Source organism: Oncorhynchus tshawytscha, linkage group LG08 (genome assembly GCF_018296145.1).
Source record: "Oncorhynchus tshawytscha isolate Ot180627B linkage group LG08, Otsh_v2.0, whole genome shotgun sequence".
NCBI classification, from domain to species: domain Eukaryota; kingdom Metazoa; phylum Chordata; class Actinopteri; order Salmoniformes; family Salmonidae; genus Oncorhynchus; species Oncorhynchus tshawytscha.
The window spans coordinates 82,986,177-83,006,565 of NC_056436.1; the positions used below are offsets into that span (position 1 = coordinate 82,986,177).

The 20,389-nt window shown below is 45.7% G+C and overlaps 1 protein-coding gene across 2 annotated transcripts in view; it reads left to right on the plus strand.

Annotated features, from left to right (window-relative positions):
- Nucleotides 1–6,274: 6,274 nt before the first annotated feature.
- LOC112255861 (transforming growth factor-beta-induced protein ig-h3) overlaps nucleotides 6,275–20,389 on the plus strand; it is a 35,138-nt gene continuing 21,023 nt past the window's right edge. Inside the window, exons 1-6 of one of the 2 annotated variants that reach the window (XM_042326086.1) lie at nucleotides 6,275–6,461; nucleotides 6,773–6,871; nucleotides 18,242–18,306; nucleotides 18,539–18,696; nucleotides 18,994–19,158; nucleotides 19,622–19,768. In XM_042326086.1, coding sequence (XP_042182020.1) covers nucleotides 6,346–6,461; nucleotides 6,773–6,871; nucleotides 18,242–18,306; nucleotides 18,539–18,696; nucleotides 18,994–19,158; nucleotides 19,622–19,768 — 750 coding nt within the window. In that variant the 5' untranslated portion in view covers nucleotides 6,275–6,345. The remainder of the gene's footprint in view (nucleotides 6,462–6,772; nucleotides 6,872–18,241; nucleotides 18,307–18,538; nucleotides 18,697–18,993; nucleotides 19,159–19,621; nucleotides 19,769–20,389) is intronic. The other variant, XM_042326087.1, reaches the window with a different exon arrangement.

Here is a 20,389-nt window from a genome sequence, read left to right on the forward strand (position 1 = left end):
AGACAGGAAGGAAGAGAAGGCCACTCTAGAACACATAGACAGGAAGGAAGAGAAGGTCACTCTAGAACACATAGACAGGAAGGAAGAGAAGGTCACTCTAGAACACATAGACAGGAAGGAAGAGAAGGTCACTCTAGAACACATAGACAGGAAGGAAGAGAAGGTCACTCTAGAACACATAGACAGGAAGGAAGAGAAGGTCACTCTAGAACACATAGACAGGAAGGAAGAGAAGGCCACTCTAGAACACATGGGCAGGAAAGTCCATGTGTTAAATAAAAAATGATACATAAATAATGATATATACTGCAGCACACCTACAACAATGAACCTTGGGTCTCAAACAGTGCACTGTAGTCCTTATACTGAAGATGTGGCTTCTGAATTAGTTTAATTAGCTCTATTCCACAGCTCTATGTAATCTAAGGGATGATGGTAGACGTGGGACCGGGGGGAATGTATTAGCCTGACTCCCTCCACACAGCATCCTGTATACCTGCTGGGTTCGACTGTTCCTGAGTAATTGCTACATTGTTACAAAGTCTGGGTATTTTTCCCCCTTGGCATTAAAGAAACCCGTACAGTTTATGTTAAACACCAGCTAAATAGCTCAGAATGAAGTCACATGCTACAACATCCAGTACTCACACAAGTTCTAACAGAATGAAGACATTTCAAATGTCATATTATGTCTATATACAGTGTTGTATTGATGTGCAAATAGTTAAAGTAAACAAAACAGAAAATGAATAAACATAAATATGGGTTGTATTTACAATGGTGTCTGTTCTTCACTGGTTGCCCTTTTCTTGAGGCAACAGGTCACACATCTTGCTGCTGTAATGGCACACTGATATTTCACCCAGTAGATATGGGAGTTTATCAAAATTGGATTTGTTTTCGAATTCTTTGTGGGTCTGTGTAATCTGAGGGAAATATGTGTCTCTAATATGGTCATACATTTGGCAGGAGGTTAGGAAGTGCAGCTCAGTTTCCACCTCATTTTGTGGGCAGTGAGCACATAGCATGTCTTCTCTTGTGAGCCAGGTCTGCCTACGGCGACCTTTCTCGATAGCAAGGCTATGCTCACCGAGTTTATACATGGTCAAAGATTTCCTTAATTTTGGGTCAGTCACAGTGGGACAGGTATTCTGCCGCTGTGTACTCTCTGTTTAGGACGCATTAGCGTTCTAGTTTACTCAGTTTTTCTGTTCTTTATAACGTGTCAAGTAATGATCTTTTTTGTTATCTCATGATTTGGTTAGGTCTAATTGTGTTGCTGTCCTGGGGCTCTGGTTGTGAACAGTCTCTCTCTCTCTCACCTCTGATCCTCCAACTTCTGTCTGTCTGTCTGCCTGCTTGCCTGCCTGCCTGCCTGCCTGCCTGCCTGCCTGCCTGCCCGCCCGCCCGTCCGTCTGTCTGTCTGTCTGTCTGTCTGTCTGTCTGTCTGTCTGTCTGTCTGTCTGTCTGTCTGTCTGTCTGTCTGTCTGTCTGTCTGTCTGTCTGTCTGTCTGTCTGTCTGTCTGTCTGTGGAAGTGAGCTAGTAGAAAATACCACATGGTCAATGGAGCATTATAACGGTATGGAGGGGAACAAGAGAGGTCTTTTAGAGACTGGTAATTGTAGATTTATTGGTCCCCCTTCAGACTTGACACACCCTTGAGGCTACATGTCCTGCAGTTGGGTGGAAATTATTCCTAAAGCGTGTCTGACTGACTGGACTGAGGTATAGCTTTATGTTCAGTCAGTCTTCCTGAAACCCTCTAGAAACTAACGCTCCATGGTCGCTTCGGTTGATTTGGTAAGACCTCCTGTGTTCAGTCAAATATTTGTGTGGTAGACCTGAATAAACATGTAATTATTACCAAGGCTGTAGAGGTAGAGAGGTATTACTTTACAGTCTGGGTGTTTCCCCCCCTTGGCATTAAAGAAACATGCACAGTTTATGTTTAAACTCCAGCTAAATATCTCAGAAGGAAGTCACAGGCTCGAACATCCATTACATTACATAAATGCTACACTGCTAGAGGTGCATCTCACATAGCATCTTATTCCCCATATAGTCTACTAACATTGATCAGAACCCCTAATCTCTGTTCCCTCTCTCGCTCTCTCTGTGATGAACTAACCCCCAACCCTCCAACCTCTCTCTCTCTGTGAGGAACTAACCCCCAACCCTCCAACCTCCCTCTCTCTGTGAGGAACTAACCCCCAACCTCTCTCGCTCTCTCTCTCTGTGAGGAACTAACCCCCAACCTCTCTCGCTCTCTCTGTGAGGAACTAACCCCCAACCTCTCTCGCTCTCTCTCTCTGTGAGGAACTAACCCCCAACCTCTCTCGCTCTCTCTCTCTGTGAGGAACTAACCCCCAACCTCTCTCGCTCTCTCTGTGATGAACTAACCCCCAAACCTCCAACCTCCCTGCTCCCTCTCTCTCTCTGTGAGGAACTAACCCCCAAACCTCCAACCTCTCTCTCTCTGTGAGGAACTAACCCCCAAACCTCCAACCTCCCTGCTCCCTCTCTCTCTCTGTGAGGAACTAACCCCCAACCCCCAACCTCTCTCGCTCTCTCTGTGAGGAACTAACCCCCAAACCTCCAACCTCCCTCTCTCTCTGTGAGGAACTAATCTGACCCTCCAACCTCCTTGCTCCCTCTCTCTCAATTCAATTCAATTCAAGGGCTTTACTCTCTCTCTCTCTCTCTCTGTGAGGAACTAATCCCCAAACCTCCAACCTCCTTGCTCCCTCTCTCTCTGTGATGAACTAACCCCCAACCCTCCAACCTCTCTCTCTCTCTGTGAGAACTAACCCCCAACCTCTCTCGCTCTCTCTGTGATGAACTAACCCCCCTCTCTCGCCCTCCAACCTCTCTCTCTCTCTGTGATGAACTAACCCCCAACCCTCCAACCTCTCTCGCTCTCTCTCTCTGTGAGGAACTAACCCCCAACCTCTCTCGCTCTCTCTGTGATGAACTAACCCCCAAACCTCCAACCTCCCTGCTCCCTCTCTCTCTCTGTGAGGAACTAACCCCCAAACCTCCAACCTCTCTCTCTCTGTGAGGAACTAACCCCCAAACCTCCAACCTCCCTGCTCCCTCTCTCTCTGTGAGGAACTAACCCCCAAACCTCCAACCTCTCTCTCTCTGTGAGGAACTAACCCCCAAACCTCCAACCTCCCTGCTCCCTCTCTCTCTGTGAGGAACTAACCCCCAAACCTCCAACCTCCCTGCTCCATCTCTCTCTCTCTCTCTGTAAGGAACTAATATGACCCTCCAACCTCTCTCTCTCTCTCTCCTCTCTCTCTCAATGAGGAACTAACCCCTGATCCTCCAACCTCCTTGCTCCCTCTCTCTCTCTCTCTCAATGAGGAACTAACCCCTGATCCTCCAACCTCCTTGCTCCCTCTCTCTCTCTCTCTCAATGAGGAACTAACCCCTGATCCTCCAACCTCCTTGCTCCCTCTCTCTCTCTCTCTCAATGAGGAACTAACCCCTGATCCTCCAACCTCCTTGCTCCCTCTCTCTCTCTCTCTCAATGAGGAACTAACCCCTGATCCTCCAACCTCCTTGCTCCCTCTCTCTCTCTCTCTCTCTCTCTCAATGAGGAACTAACCCCTGATCCTCCAACCTCCCTGCTCCCTCTCTCTCTCTCTCTCTGTAAGGAACTAATCTGACCCTCCAACCTCTCTCTCTCTCTCTCCCTCTCTCTCAATGAGGAACTAACGCCTGATCCTCCAACCTCCCTGCTCCCTCTCTCTCTCTCTCTCTCTGTAAGGAACTCATATTTGTGTGGTAGACCTGAATCAACATAAATGTAATTATTAGCTTCTGTGTCAGAAGTTCCAAGGCTGTAGAGGCAGAGAGGTATTACTGTACAGCAGCTTAACTCAACTTCTGGGTTGGCATCAAAGATGCAGCAACTCCCAGTCTCTCTAGATCTTGAGGGCTTTAAAACTGTTCTGTATGGCATAAAAGCTAAAGCCATGTCTGAGGGAAACCCCCCCATAAAAATGTATTGTTCCATTTGCCCAAATACTACCCATCAAGGGGAGACAGGGCAGACATCAAAGCTCTGTAACAGTTAGATGTGCTCTAGAAACATATGATCCTGTAGCTGTCCGCCTAGCAGCATAACCGTCAGTCTGTGTAACTTGATGATGTAATGTAAATGTGTCAGTCTGTGTAACTTGATGATGTAATGTAAATGTGTCAGTCTGCCTGGCAGTGTAACCTTGATGATGTAATGTAAATGTGTCAGTCTGCCTGGCAGTGTAACCTTGATGATGTAATGTAAATGTGTCAGTCTGTGTAACTTGATGATGTAATGTAAATGTGTCAGTCTGCCTGGCAGCGTAACCTTGATGATGTAATGTAAATGTGTCAGTCTGTGTAACTTGATGATGTAATGTAAATGTGTCAGTCTGCCTGGCAGCGTAACCTTGATGATGTAATGTAAATGTGTCAGTCTGCCTGGCAGTGTAACCTTGATGATGTAATGTAAATGTGTCAGTCTGCCTGGCAGTGTAGCCTTGATGATGTCATGTAAATGTGTCAGTCTGCCTGACAGCGTAACCTTGATGATGTAATGTAAATGTGTCAGTCTGCCTGGCAGTATCACTATTAGCTTGCTTCATCATTATCTTTTTACTGAAACATGTTGGATTCACTCTTGAATAGTTTGATACATTCCTCTGGGGAGGCAGGGTAGCCTAGTGGTTAGAGCATTGGACTAGTAACCGGAAGGTTGCAAGTTCAAATCCCTGAGCTGACAAGGTACAAATCTGTCATTCTGCCCCTGAACAGGCAGTTAACCCACTGTTCCTAGGCTGTCATTGAAAATAAGAATTTGTTCTTAACTGACTTGCCTAGTTAAATAAAGGTAAAAATAAATGTGCATAACATTACTAGAAATAATTCATCAGTGGTTTGGTTTCCTTCAAGTGTCAGTTTGGTTAACTCTTTATTTGTATAGTCCATCTGAAGATGCTCTACAGACTATCAGTAACATTTCAACTAACGATCTACTGACCCTTATTCTAACCACCCTAACCGTAACGTTAGCAAGCAGTCGCTTATCAACAGACGGTCAACATACGATCAACAAACTATCTGTCGAGCATGTGGACCACTATCCGGGCAATCGAAATAAAGTGGGGAATGTCTGTTGTTTTTCTTCAAATAACAGAAGGAACTCTGTTGTGCGGTTTGTTTCTATGGTAGCGATCAGTGGAAGAAGCCAACAATAACGAACTGCTTCAGGTCTGCTGAAGTAATTCAGGTCTCAGTCAGTGACATAAAAAAATAATAATCAGAAAGACAGTATGTCCTCCTGGGATGGAACTTTACATCTTTCGCAGGAGATCCAACGCAACTGTGCTTTATTTTTGTTTTACCAGTTCTAAATTCAAAAGTTAATTTATATAATAATATATACCAGCAGGAAATGAACCTATAATCCTGACATTGCTCTAGTGCTGTGCAGCTGAGCCACAGAGAAAACCCAATGAAACAGTTAACAATGGATTAATCCCTGCTGAAACACTCTGGGTGTGACAGATGTATTAACACAAATGAGTTTTGTCAGGGTTCCCAGTCCAGGGTTCCCAGTCTAGGGTTCCCAGTCCAGGGTTCCCAGTCTAGGGTTCCCAGTCCAGGGTTCCCAGTCCAGAGTTCCCAGTCCAGGGTTCCCAGTCCAGAGTTCCCAGTCCAGGGTTCCCAGTCCAGAGTTCCCAGTCCAGAGTTCCCAGTCCAGGGTTCCCAGTCCAGGGTTCCCAGTCCAGGGTTCCCAGTCCAGGCCAATGACTAAATCAACTTTGTTGAGGACAAACTAAGACGTTCTGTGGTAAAATAGATGTCCTGGCTATGATACTCTCTACAGTGGATGTCCTCAGAAGGTGAAATAACCTTCATGTGTGGGTGACCGGGTTTAAACCAGGGGCATGTGTTAGGCAACTGAGCTAAAGCCTAGGCATCAGTTTGAGGTGCTGATGCAAGTCTTCATGTCTCAGGCGAGGGATGGCATTGCATTTGGGATTAATTTGATGACAAATAATGATATCTCAAAAATATATTTGTTCACATGAATTAATCTATTTTCGTTTAAATCTATTCTACACATTTACTTTTCATATCATTACTCTATTTGCGGTTAAAAAATAAATGTAAATAAAATAAGATCGACTCGGTTAAGTTTTAATTTTTTATTTATGTGTGTGCTAAAGTGTCTTGGCTCACTCCCCACGCCCCTCCCTATAACCGTTTAGTCCTTCACTATATATTCCTGGTCTCGCCGTTCTCCGACTTGTCGGGAGATCGGAGGCCAACAGAATAAAGGGGAAAAGGCCAAGATGCAGCACTTAACGTTATTGACTTTGGCGCTCACCTTGATTGCAACGATTTGTTTTGCAAAGTCACCCTATCAATCAGTTCTTCAGCACAGCAGGATAAGAGGCAGACAGCATGGGTAAGGAGCATACGTTATCACTCCAATGATAATGTGCGCATAGAAAGTTCTGCATTCTGCAATTTCAAATGGCAAAAGTAAACATACCTTTTGGTTCGTATAATTACAAAGCATGATTTATGTTTTATGCTATACAATATATAGCCTTCTAGAGCTACCGATTTTTAATGGCATACTGTGTTGTACTTCACAACTGCTTGAAGTAAAGTGAACCGGTAATTCGATATAAGTGATAGGCAAACGCAAAGTGTCTACTGTAAATGTGCCGGCAAAAATAAAACTAAATGAAATATTCTCTCATCTCTTTTTAGACCCAATGTGTGCGCGATGCAAAAGATACAGGGGACGGACAAGAAATATTTCACCAACTGCAAGCAATGGTACCATCGCAAGATCTGCGGCAAGCCAACGTGAGTGTAATATAAACATGTTATTCCCATGGGTGGTCATTTGAATAGTTGACAGCGAGTTGATTTATTACAACATGCTGCGTCAATATATTGGTATTATAGCCTACTAGTGTAGACTATACATATAGTGCGCATGGATAAGCAGGCCATCATTAAGGAAGGAAGATCTGAATACGTTTTTTTGTCATTTGTGCTGAGCATATCTTAAAAGAATATATTTTAAGTAAGATTTTTCAGTTTTACATTGGGGGTAAATAAGGACTTTTCCTTTCGTGTGGGTTTATTGAAGGACTAAGATGAACTAAGATTGTCAAACTGAACGAAAAGTAGCTGAAAAATTTAACCTTCGCCTCTACACTGCTGAAAGCAGCAGGGCTAAAGGCAGAAACCAACAGATGAACTGAGTTCTACCATGAGGTCTGCATCCCAAATTGCACCCTATTCCTTGTATAGTGTGCTACTGTTGACCAGGGCCCATAGGGTAGTGCACTACTGCTGACCAGGACCCATAGGTTAGTGCACTACTGTTGACCAGGGCCCATAGGGTAGTGCACTACTGCTGACCAGGACCCATAGGTTAGTGCACTACTGTTGACCAGGGCCCATAGGGTAGTGCACTACTGCTGACCAGGACCCATAGGTTAGTGCACTACTGTTGACCAGGGCCCATTTGGGAGATACCCATAGAATAGAGATAGATGGTGTACAGTGAGAAGGAATTGATTTGACTGAGCTATGCTAAATTTAGTACATTTTCCAGTCCAAAACAGCAGCTTGCCTAACATCTAAACCTTCAGAGAGAGTAAGCATGATGAAGGTGACAGTTATAAGGAGCACATAAGTGAAATTCCTTCCTGAAACAGTAGCCCAACTATTTAAGTCGCTAACCATAATAACTCGCTGTTGAAAAAGTGACATGCAGAGAGGTCTGTTTTCAATCATCTGCTGGGATTAACCTTGTTAAGATGGGTTCCGTTGGCAAGCAGCTCCATGTCGAAGTGGGAAGTTCTTTTTGCTTCATCCTTTCACGAGAACTTTTCCTGCTGTCGTTGGGTCCTGCCAGGACAGTCGTTGGGTCCTGCCAGGACAGTCGATGCCAGTGTAAATGAAAGTCCTGCCAGTGCACAGATCAGGGTTCTATGGGCAATCCTGCCAGGACCAGAGTCGTTGGGTCCTGACCAGGCTCTACTTTTGAGTCTGTAAAAAGTAGTTCACTATGGGTCCTGCCAGGACAGTCTGATGCCAAAAGTGTAAATGAAAGAAAACGAGCTGTAGTAGTCTCTAGTCTAGCTGGAAATGGCACTCTAGTCTATGGAGTCCTAGTCTAGTTGTAGTAGTCTAAATAGTCTAGCACTACTTTTGATCAGGGTTCTATGGGCAATGGCACCCTATTCCCTATATAGTGCACTACTTTTGACCAGAGTCCTATGGGCAATGGCACCCTATTCCCTATATAGTGCACTACTTTTGACCAGAGCTCTATTACTTTTGATCGGGGCCCATAGGGATCTGGTAAAAAGTAGTTCACTATACAGGGAATAGGGTGCCATTTGGGATGTATCGTCTATTATAATGCAAAACGTCCCAACAGTCCTGGGAGAGAAAATATCCTGTAAAAGGTGTTAATGACTTAATGATCCAATGTTTAAAACGTCCAGCTGTAGTAGTCTCTAGTCTAGCTGGAGTAGTCTCTAGTCGAGCTGGAGTAGTCTCTAGTCTAGCTGGAGTAGTCTCTAGTCTAGCTGTAGTAGTCTCTAGTCTAGCTGGAGTACTCTCTAGTCTAGCTGTAGTAGTCTCTAGTCTAGCTGTAGTAGTCTCTAGTCTAGCTGTAGTAGTCTCTAGTCTAGCTGTAGTAGTCTCTAGTCTAGCTGTAGTAGTCTATAGTCTAGCTGTAGTCTAGCTGTAGTAGTCTCTAGTCTAGCTGTAGTAGTCTCTAGTCTAGCTGTAGTAGTCTCTAGTCTAGCTGTAGTAGTCTCTAGTCTAGCTGTAGTAGTCTCTAGTCTAGCTGGAGTAGTCTCTAGTCTAGCTGTAGTAGTCTCTAGTGTAGTAGTCTCTAGTCTAGCTGTAGTAGTCTCTAGTCTAGCTGTAGTAGTCTCTAGTCTAGCTGTAGTAGTCTCTAGCCTGGCTGTAGTCTAGCTGTAGTAGTCTCTAGTCTAGTCTCTAGTCTAGCTGTAGTAGTCTCTAGTCTAGCTGTAGTAGTCTCTAGTCTAGCTGTAGTAGTCTCTAGTCTAGCTGTAGTCTCTAGTCTAGCTGTAGTAGTCTCTAGTCTAGCTGTAGTAGTCTCTAGTCTAGCTGTAGTCTAGCTGTAGTAGTCTCTAGTCTAGCTGTAGTAGTCTCTAGTCTGTAGTAGTCTCTAGCTGCTGTAGTAGTCTCTAGCTGTAGTCTCTAGCTGTGTAGTAGTCTCTAGTCTAGCTGTAGTAGTCTCTAGTCTAGCTGTAGTAGTAGTCTCTGTAGTAGTCTCTAGTCTGTAGTAGTCTCTGTAGTCTCTAGCTGTAGTAGTCTCTAGTCTAGCTGTAGTAGTCTCTGTAGTCTAGCTGTAGTAGTCTCTAGTCTAGCTGTAGTAGTCTCTAGTCTAGCTGTAGTAGTCTCTAGTCTAGCTGTAGTAGTCTCTAGTCTCTAGTCTCTAGCTGCTGTAGTAGTCTCTAGTCTAGCTGTAGTAGTCTCTAGTCTAGCTGTATTAGTCTCTAGTCTAGCTGTAGTCTAGCTGTAGTAGTCTCTAGTCAAGCTGTAGTAGTCTCTATTCTAGCTGTAGTAGTCTCTAGTCTAGCTGTAGTAGTCTCTAGTCTAGCTGTAGTAGTCTCTAGTCTAGCTGTAGTAGTCTCTAGTCTAGCTGTAATAGTCTCTAGTCTAGCTGTAGTAGTCTCTAATCTAGCTGTAGTAGGCAACATGAAGCATGGACAACTATTTCTAAACCATTTTATTTTACTAGCTTACTGATAATATGTATACACTACCAGTCAAAAGTTTGGACACACCTACTCATTCAAGGACATTTCTTTATTCTGACAATTTTCTACATTGTAGAATAATAGTGAAGACATCAAAACTATGAAATAACACATATGGAATCATGTAGTAACCAAAAAAGTGTTAAATCAAAATATATTTTATATTTGAGATTCTTCAAAGTAGCCACCCTTTGCCTTGATGACAGCTTTGCACATTCTCGGCATTCTCTCATCCAGCTTCACCTGGAAGGCTTTTCCAACAGTCTTGAAGGAGTTCCCACATATGCTGAGCACTTGTTGGCTGCTTTTCCTTCCCTCTGCGGTCCAACTCATCCCAAACCATCTCTATTGGGTTGAAGTCGGGTGATTGTGGAGGCCAGGTCATCTGATGCAGCACTCCATCACTCTTCTTCTTGGTCAAATAGCCCTTACACAGCCTGAAGGTGTGTTTTGGGTAATTGTCCTGTTGAAAAACAAATGATAGTCCCATTAAGCGCAAACCAGATGGGATGGTATATCGCTGCAGAATGATGTGGTAGCCATGCTGATTAAGTGTGCCTTGAATTCAAAATAAATCACTGACAGTGTCACCAGCAAAGCACCTCCACACCTCCTCTTCCATGCTTCACGGTGGGAACCACACATGCAGAGATCATCCTTTCACCTACTCTGTGTCTCGCAAAGACACGGCGGTTGGAACCAAAAATGTCCATTACTCGTGTTTCTTGGACCAAGCAAGTCTCTTCTTATTATTGGTGTCCTTTAGTAGTGGTTTCTTTGCAGCAATTCGTCCACGAAGGCCTGATTCACACAGTCTCCTCTGAATAGTTGATATTGAGATGTGTCTGGTAACTAATGAAACTGTCTGTCAATGAAAATGTCTGTCAAAGTTCTTGACATTTTCCGTATTGACTGACCTTCATGTCTTAAAGTAATGATGGACTGTCGTTTCTCTTTGCTTATTTGAGCTGTTCTTGCCATAATATGGACTTGGTCTTTTCTTTTACCAAATAGGGCTATCTATAATATATTTTCATTTGTTCAACACTTATTTTGTAACTACATGATTCCATATGTGTTATTTCATAGTTTTGATGTCTTCACTAATATTCTACAATGTAGGAAATAGTCAAAACTTTTGACTGGTACTACATATAAATAGGATATATATTATTTAGTTTCAAAAGAATAGCTGAAAAATTAATACGTTAGTAGTAACAGTAATGGAAATTGGTTTGCGTTAGTTTTTGATCTTCATGTTAAGCTCATGAGTTAGACACAATCCTGTTAGTTTGGTTCTCAGCAATTAGGAAATGACTCACCCAGGAATCATTGAGTCATCAACTTTGTCGCTGTATCCTCTTCTCTTTTTGTGACATCAACAACGATGGGAAGTTTGACAAGTTTTAGTGTTAGTTTGGACAAAATAAATCCCTGGGTTGGCTAGGTAGTTGGTTTAGTCAAAATATATCCCTGGGTTGGCTAGGTAGTTAATTTGGACGAGATAAATGCTGGGTTAGCTAGGTAGTTGGTTTGTGGGAGATAAATGCTGGGTTAGCCATGGTAGTTAATTTGGACGAGATAAATGCTGGGTTAGCTAGGTAGTTGGTTTGGGGGAGATAAATGCTGGGTTAGCCATGGTAGTTAATTTGGACGAGATAAATGCTGGGTTAGCTAGGTAGTTGGTTTGGGGGAGATAAATGCTGGGTTAGCTAGGTAGTTGGTTTGGGGGAGATAAATGCTGGGTTAGCCATGGTAGTTAATTTGGACTAGAGATAAATGCTGGGTTAGCTAGGTAGTTGGTTTGGGGGAGATAAATGCTGGGTTAGCTAGGTAGTTGGTTTGGGGGAGATAAATGCTGGGTTAGCTAGGTAGTTGGTTTGGACGAGATAAATGCTGGGTTAGCTACGTAGTTGGTTTGGGGGAGATAAATGCTGGGTTAGCTAGGTAGTTAGCTTGGACGAGATAAATGCTGGGTTAGCTAGGTAGTTGGTTTGGGGGAGATAAATGCTGGGTTGGCTAGGTAGTTGGTTTGGATGAGATAAATGCTGGGTTAGCTAGGTAGTTGGTTTGGGGGAGATAAATGCTGGGTTAGCTAGGTAGTTGGTTTGGGGGAGATAAATGCTGGGTTGGCTAGGTAGTTGGTTTGGATGAGATAAATGCTGGGTTAGCTAGGTAGTTAGTTTGGGGGAGATATATTCTGGGTTAGCTAGGTAGTTGCCCAGTAGATAATGGATACCTTGTGTCTCTCTATTCAATCAGTCCAGGTAGTGTTAAATAGCTTTACCACCTCTGAGGGTAAAAGGACAACTCAGGTTACCAACATCAATCTTCCAGATAGGCCCTGTCCTGGACCCTGGGCAGTAAAGGCACTGACAGCCTTCCAGAGTAGCGGCTGTTTGATTGACGTCAATGTTAACATCCCTGCAGGGGGCAAGATGGTATTGGTTATTGCTCTGTCTAACATTCCTCTGAGATTGTGTTGTAGGTTTTGCATGGCATGGGAAAGCCATGTGTTGACCATTTCACCATTATACTGCCTTGGGAATGGGTGTGCTAAGAAAACATGCATTTGCTATTTGCTATCTAGGATGTGTGTGTGTGTGTGTGTGTGTGTGTGTGTGTGTGTGTGTGTGTGTGTGTGTGTGTGTGTGTGTGTGTGTGTGTGTGTGTGTGTGTGTGTGTGTGTGTGTGTGTGTGTGTGTGTGTGTGTGTGTGTGTGATGTCTTCTGTTCCCGGCTTTTTCTTGTTATTTGATCTCCCTTGATAATTATTGTGAAATTATCTAGATGTTTCCTGTAGAAAATTGAACCACAGACACGAACTTGATGACTTTGTAACGGGAGACGTTTGCTGGCGATTCACAACAGTGTTTCTTTCATTGGAAATCTCATGAAAGTTGAAGAGGAAGGGAAACTTTGCTGTGGGCGCTGGGATGTTTGGAGGAAATGATGGCTTTAGAGGGCACTGTTGAGGGACTTCCATCACTAAACACACACTAATCATTCATAAGGGAGCCAGGAAAATGCACTTTTTCCACAGCAAGCGAGACCTAAAGTGTCCATTTGAGAGGGCTGGGAGTTTGAGTGGCGTTCAAAAGGACAAACCTGGGCTTGTGTCAACATAGGTTCCAAAAAGCTTTTATCAGTTTGAATTTAATTACATTTACAGACACCCATGGAAAGAGGGAGCTGACCACTGGGTTTAACAGGTAATGGGTTAGAATGCAGGCCATGGGGACATGGTGCTGCTGGTGCTAGAGGTTACAGGTCACATGAGGGGAGACCTCATAACTCTTGAGTCACCAATAACCCTAACAACACCCCTTAGCTACCACCCAACAGCCCATAGCTACCTCCCAACAGCCCTTAGCTACCTCCCAACAGCCCTTAGGTACCACCCAACACCCCTTAGCTACCTCCCAACAGCCCTTAGGTACCACCTAACAGCCCTTAGCTACCACCTAACAGCCCGTAGCTACCTCCCAACAGCCCTTAGCTACCACCCAACAGCCCTTAGCTACCTCCCAACAGCCCTTAGCTACCTCCCAACAGCCCTTAGCTACCTCCCCACAGCCCTTAGCTACCTCCCAACAGCCCTTAGCTACCTCCCAACAGCCCTTAAGCTACCACCCAACAGCCCTTGGCTACCACCCAACAGCCCTTAGCTACCACCCAAGAGCCCTTAGCTTCTCCCAACAGCCCTAGCTACCTCCCAAGAGCCCTTAGCTACCACCCAACAGCCCTTAGCTACCTCCCAACAGCCCTTAGCTACCTCCCAGCAGCCCTTAGCTACCTCCCAACAGCCCTTAGCTACCTCCCAACAGCCCTTAGCTACCACCCAACAGCCCTAGCTACCACCCAACAGCCCTTAGCTACCACCCAAGAGCCCTTAGCTTCTCCCAACAGCCCCTAGCTACCTCCCAAGAGCCCTTAGCTACCACCCAACAGCCCTTAGCTACCACCAAACAGCCCTTAAGCTACCACCCAACAGCCCTTAGCTACCACCCAAGAGCCCTTAGCTTCTCCCAACAGACCCTAGCTACCACCCAAGAGCCCTTAGCTACCTCCCAACAGCCCTTAGCTACCACCCAACAGCCCTGTACCATTTCCCAACAGCCCTTAGCTACCACCCAACAGCCCTTAGCTACCACCCAACAGCCCTTACCACCCAACAGCCCTTAGCTACCTCCCAACAGCCCTTAGCTACCACCCAACAGCCCTTAAGCTACCACCCAACAGCCCTTAAGCTACCTCCCAACAGCCCTTAGCTACCACCCAACAGCCCTTAAGCTCCACCCAACAGCCCCTAGCTACCTCCCAAGAGCCCTTAGCTACCACCCAACAGCCCTTAGCTACCACCCAACAGCCCTTAAGCTACCACCCAACAGCCCTTAGCTACCACCCAAGAGCCCTTAGCTTCTCCCAACAGCCCCTAGCTACCACCCAAGAGCCTTAGCTACCTCCCAACAGCCCTTAGCTACCACCCAACAGCCCTTGAAGCTACCACCCAACAGCCCTTAGCTACCACCCAACAGCTTAGCTACCACCCAACAGCCCTTAGCTACCTCCCAACAGCCCTTAGCTTCCACCCAAGAGCCCTTAGCTACCTCCCAACAGCCAGCTACCAAATGCCCTTTTTACCACCCAACAGCCCTTAGCTACCACCCAAGAGCCCTTAGCTTCTCCCAGAGCCCCTAGCTACCACCCAACAGCCCTTAGCTACCACCCAACAGCCCTTAGCTACCACCCAACAGCCCTTAGCTACCACCCAACAGCCCTTAATTACATACCACCCAACAGCCCTTAGCTACCTCCCAACAGCCCTTAGCTACCACCCAAGAGCCCTTAGCTTCTCCCAACAGCCCCTAGCTACCACCCAACAGCCCTTAGCTACCACCCAGCCCTAGCTAGACCCAACAGCCCTTAGCTTCTCCCAACAGCCCCTAGCTACCACCCAACAGCCCTTAGCTTCTCCCAACAGCCCATAGCTACCACCCAACAGCCCTTAGCTTCTCCCCAACAGCCCCTAGCTACCACCCAAGAGCCCTTAGCTTCTCCCAACAGCCCCTAGCTACCACCCAACAGCCCTTAGCTACCACCCAACAGCCCTAGCTACCACCCAACAGCCCTTAGCTTCTCCCAACAGCCCCTAGCTACCACCCAACAGCCCTTAGCTTCTCCCAACAGCCCTTAGCTACCACCCAACAGCCCTTAGCTTCTCCCCAACAGCCCTTAGCTACCACCCAACAGCCCCTAGCTACCTCCCAACAGCCCCTAGCTACCTCCCAACAGCCCTTAGCTACCTCCCAACAGCCCCTAGCTACCACCCAACAGCCCCTAGCTACCTCCCAACAGCCCTTAGCTACCTCCCAACAGCCCCTAGCTACCTCCCAACAGCCCCTAGCTACCACCCAACAGCCCTTAGCTACCTCCCAACAGCCCCTAGCTACCTCCCAACAGCCCTAGCTACCTCCCAACAGCCCCTAGCTACCACCCAACAGCCCTTAGCTACCTCCCAACAGCCCTTAGCTACCTCCCAACAGCCCCTAGCTACCTCCCAACAGCCCCTAGCTACCTCCCAACAGCCCTAGCTACCTCCCAACAGCCCCTAGCTACCTCCCAACAGCCCCTAGCTACCTCCCAACAGCCCTAGCTACCTCCCAACAGCCCCTAGCTACCTCCCAACAGCCCTTAGCTACCTCCCAACAGCCCCTAGCTACCTCCCAACAGCCCTTAGCTACCTCCCAACAGCCCCTAGCTACCTCCCAACAGCCCTTAGCTACCACCCAACAGCCCTTAGCTACCTCCCAACAGCCCCTAGCTACCACCCAACAGCCCTTAGCTACCTCCCAACAGCCCCTAGCTACCACCCAACAGCCCTTAGCTACCTCCCAACAGCCCTTAGCTTCTCCCAACAGCCCTTAGCTTCTCCCAACAGCCCTTAGCTTCTCCCAACAGCCCCTAGCTACCACCCAACAGCCCTTAGCTACCTCCCAACAGCCCTTAGCTTCTCCCAACAGCCCTTAGCTACCTCCCAACAGCCCTTAGCTACCACCCAACAGCCCCTAGCTACCACCCAACAGCCCTTAGCTTCTCCCAACAGCCCCTAGCTACCTCCCAACAGCCCCTAGCTACCACCCAACAGCCCTTAGCTTCTCCCAACAGCCCTAGCTACCACCCAACAGCCCCTAGCTACCACCCAACAGCCCTTAGCTACCACCCAACAGCCCCTAGCTACCACCCAACAGCCCCTAGCTACCACCCAACAGCTACTACACCCAACAGCCCTTAGCTACCACCCAACAGCCCCTAGCTACCACCCAACAGCCCCTAGCTACCACCCAACAGCCCCTAGCTACCACCCAACAGCCCCTAGCTACCACCCAACAGCCCTTAGCTACCACCCAACAGCCCCTAGCTACCACCCAACAGCCCCTAGCTACCTCCCAACAGCCCTTAGCTACCACCCAACAGCCCTTAGCTACCACCCAACAGCCCTTAGCTACCACCCAACAGCCCTTAGCTACCACCCAACAGCCCTTAGCTACCACCCAAGAGCCCTTAGCTTCTCCCAACAGCCCCTAGCTACCTTTAAAGCCCCACTCTCAACGCCAATGCATTGGTTCTTCTGTTTTTCTCAGCAATCACACTATGTTTTGAAGTAGTAACATTTGACTAAAGGTGAATCCCAGAGCTAACTAGTCTGTAACGTTTTATACATGCTCACTTTTACTACAATTTACATCTTGTTTTTATTTATCTGGGAAAGGAACATTTGAGTTTTTTTAATGAAAAAAATATTTATTTATTTATTTCGTATCTATGAATAGCAAGCCAATTCAAATCTATCTAGCATGCTAATTTCATCATGGAACCCATAAAGTCTAATGGACCTTCACTCTCTTCTTTCATACTTTTGTCTGGTGAATAGTTTGCCTCAACACTTGGAAGTCTCAATGTACACTGTGTTTGAATTATTACCTTACTGTTTATTTTGTCAGAAATCCATGGCTACCATCTTTGTTTATGCTTGTGGAGAACAAATCGAAGTTGAGTTAACATCTGTTTTGAAAATCCGACTGGTTTGGTTTCCAGGCTACTGTGTTTTACAGGGTTTCCTCATAAACCCCACCCACCCACCCACCCTCACCGAATGTGAGGATTGTCCCCTAACCATGTTTCTGAGCTACCAACTACCCTCTCCCTAGGAGTTTAACAGTAGGTAATTTCTCAGATCCTCGCCTGGTCTTTTGCAGCTTTTACATTATGCTTGAAAGGGATGGTGGAGTTAACTAGGGTTGACGTGACAAGTGGGTATAGATGTGTCTGGCTCAGGTAGTTTCCCATTGACTTTCATTCAATGTTAGGACTCAGAGTTGGTCCTCTTTTACATTTTAGTCATTTAGCAGACTATTATCCCAAAGTGACTTTACAGTTAGTGCATTCATCTTTAAAATAGCTTGGGCAGGAACTCTGCTGAAGAGCTTTGACTGGGATGAACGGGATCTGACGCCCCCCGTAGGGGTGGGAGGGCCAAGAGACCAGAGCTAGCGGAACGGAGGACTCGAGTTGGGATGTAGGGTCTGCAGGGGGTCGCAAGATGCCAAATCATTTTTGTGTAGCTTTCCACACCTTTTGCCTTGTCTTTTTTGACTGTGTTATGCATTGTTGATGTTGCCTCTGTGTTCCTCACTATAACTTATGTGTGCCACTGTTTGATTAGCAATAATCATGGATAATCATTTTTGTGGATATAGACCAGTTATTTTTAACTTAACTTTAAGGTTCACGTTTTTATCCGGTACACCTTCGCTTGGCTGCTCTCTCTTTGTTTTTACTGGCAGGAGCCTGTGTTTCAGTACCGCTCTCTTAGTCCCCTTTCTGGAGTTTCCCTTGGCCAATCCTGGGTCTCTCTCTCTCTCTCTCTCTCTCTCTCTCTACCTCTACCTCTACCTCTCTCTCACTCTCTCTACCTCTCTCTCTCTCTGCCTCTCTCTCTCTCTGCCTCTCTCTCTGCCTCTCTCTCTCTCTGCTGCCTCTCTCTCTCTGTATCTCTCTCTCTCTCTCTCTCTCTCTCTCTCTCTCTCTCTCTCTCTCTCTCTCTCTCTCTCTCTCAGGAAATGAGCTTTTATGACCTTCCAGTACCAGCTGAGCCCAGTTCAGATTTATTGTGGAAATATCTCCAATGCACAAAATGACAGAACTATGTGTATAGCATGTGGCCTAATCATTTAACCTAAGACACATTGCTCAATCTTTTGTAGCCTGGTCACATATCCGTTTGTGGCAAGACAACACAAACAAGATCTGGAACAAGGCTAGAGTCTTTTGACTTGAAAGAGTAAGGAGAAACTGACCTGTTGTTTTCATCTCTTGATTGGCTGCAGTCGTCCCTAACACGTGTTCTTATTGGTCAACAGGGTGATCAGCTATGAGTGTTGCCCCGGTTATGAGAAGCTTCCAGGAGAGAAGGGTTGTCCTGCTGGTAAGAAGAAATCTGCATTATTAGCCTGCAAATCTAGTTATAGCTCAGTCACTTACTATCCATAAAATGCAACAACTCAACCAATTTGGGATAATTATTTTTAGACAAGAGGCCTGTCAAACAAAATATGGCATCCTACTTTGATTGTCAAATATACATCCATCAAATCAACATTTGAATTTCATATATTTCCCCCCATATGATGGTTAAGACTGTAAAAATGTTTTTCCAGCCCTGCCGTTAGTGAACATCTACAACACGCTGGGTGTGGTTGGAGCCGCCACCACTAAGATGTACTCAGAGAGGGCTCAGCTGAGGGAGGAGATCGAAGGACCAGGGAGCTTCACCTTTTTCGCTCCCAGCAACCAGGCCTGGGCGGCCCTACCCAACGTGAGTGTGTCAGGAGGACTCTCTCCCTTCACATGAGAGGGATACACAGAGAGAGAGCGAACTGGAAATGAAGTATAATTCACCCCAATCCTGTTGCATCTAGAGATATTGTATTATTCTGACCTCAGACTACGTGTTATCAGCCTAATCAGCCGAGGTAGCGTATCAAACGTTTTTTAAAAAGAGTAGTAGATACTAGAACCAAGTCTTTGGTCAGTATATGCAATGGTACGAATGGTTATCTTGTGATTGATCGTTGTTCTGATGAAAATAGGACTCTGGTTTTTACGGTTGTAGGAAATCCTGGATGCTCTGGTGAGTAACGTGAATATTGAGCTTCTCAACGCGCTCCACTACCACATGGTGAACCGTCGTTTGACCTCTGAGGACCTGAAGCACGGATCGGCCTTCCCCTCCATGTACCAAGACTTCAACGTTCACATCCACCACTACCCCAACGGAGTGAGTAGCATCTGTCCAATGTTAATGTTGCATTATAATTGAAAGCACCGGTGGCAAGTGGCACCTTTATTGGGGAGAACGGGCTCATGGTAATGACTGGAATAGAATGGTATTGACCAATATAATGGTAATGACACATCAAACACAGGGTCTGTTTGATACCATTCACTTCATTTCGGTCAGCCATCCTACCCTCACCAGCCTCCTGTGATTGGAAGGTATATGATGATGTGACCTGGCCTGGTCCCAGATCTGTTTGTGCAGTATGACATAGGCCATCTGGGACCAAGCAAGTTGGAACCTCTAGAGAAACATGAACAGATACATCGTCACCTAAAAACCTTTACTGTACAATTTTTGGATAATTTTTCAAATGGTCACACGTTGCCCATCGATCAAAAGTCAGCTAAAATCATGAGACAACTTTTCTTTTCTTTTTTCTCTCTCTCTCTTGTCATTGCAGATTGTAACAGTGAACTGTGCTCGTCTGGTGAAAACAGACCAGCATGCGACCAACGGGATCGTGCACGTCGTGGACAGAGTCATCACCGCGGTTACCAACGACGTGCACACTTTCATCGACACCGACGATGATCTGGAGACTCTTCGTGTAAGTTAACGACTTTAGCAGTTTGTCGCTTCATTCATTCATCCATTCATCCATTCATTCATTCATCCATTCATTCATTCATCCATTCATTCATCCATCCATTCATCCATCCATTCATCCATTCATCCATTCATCCATTCATCCATCCATTCATCCATTCATCCATTCATCCATCCATTCATCCATCCATTCATCCATCCATTCATTCATCCATTCATTCATCCATTCATTCATCCATCCATTCATTCATCCATTCATTCATCCATTCATACATTCATCCATTCATTCATCCATCCATTCATTCTTCCATTCATTCATTCATTCATTCACAGAACAGTCTATCACACTAGAACTCTCTTACCATTTCCTACATGTTGAACATATGCTATGCAATGTTGTGTCAGCTATCGGAATGTTACGTTCACTGATCATTGACTCGGTCTCAGTCTTTTGTATTGTATGTGCAATTTGAAGTATGTAGAGAAAAGCAGCGTTGATTCAGTGTGTTGATTCAGTGTGTTGATTCAGTTTGTTGATTCAGTTTGTTGATTCAGTTTGTTGATTCAGTGTGTTGATTCAGTGTGTTGATTCAGTTTGTTGATTCAGTTTGTTGATTCAGTT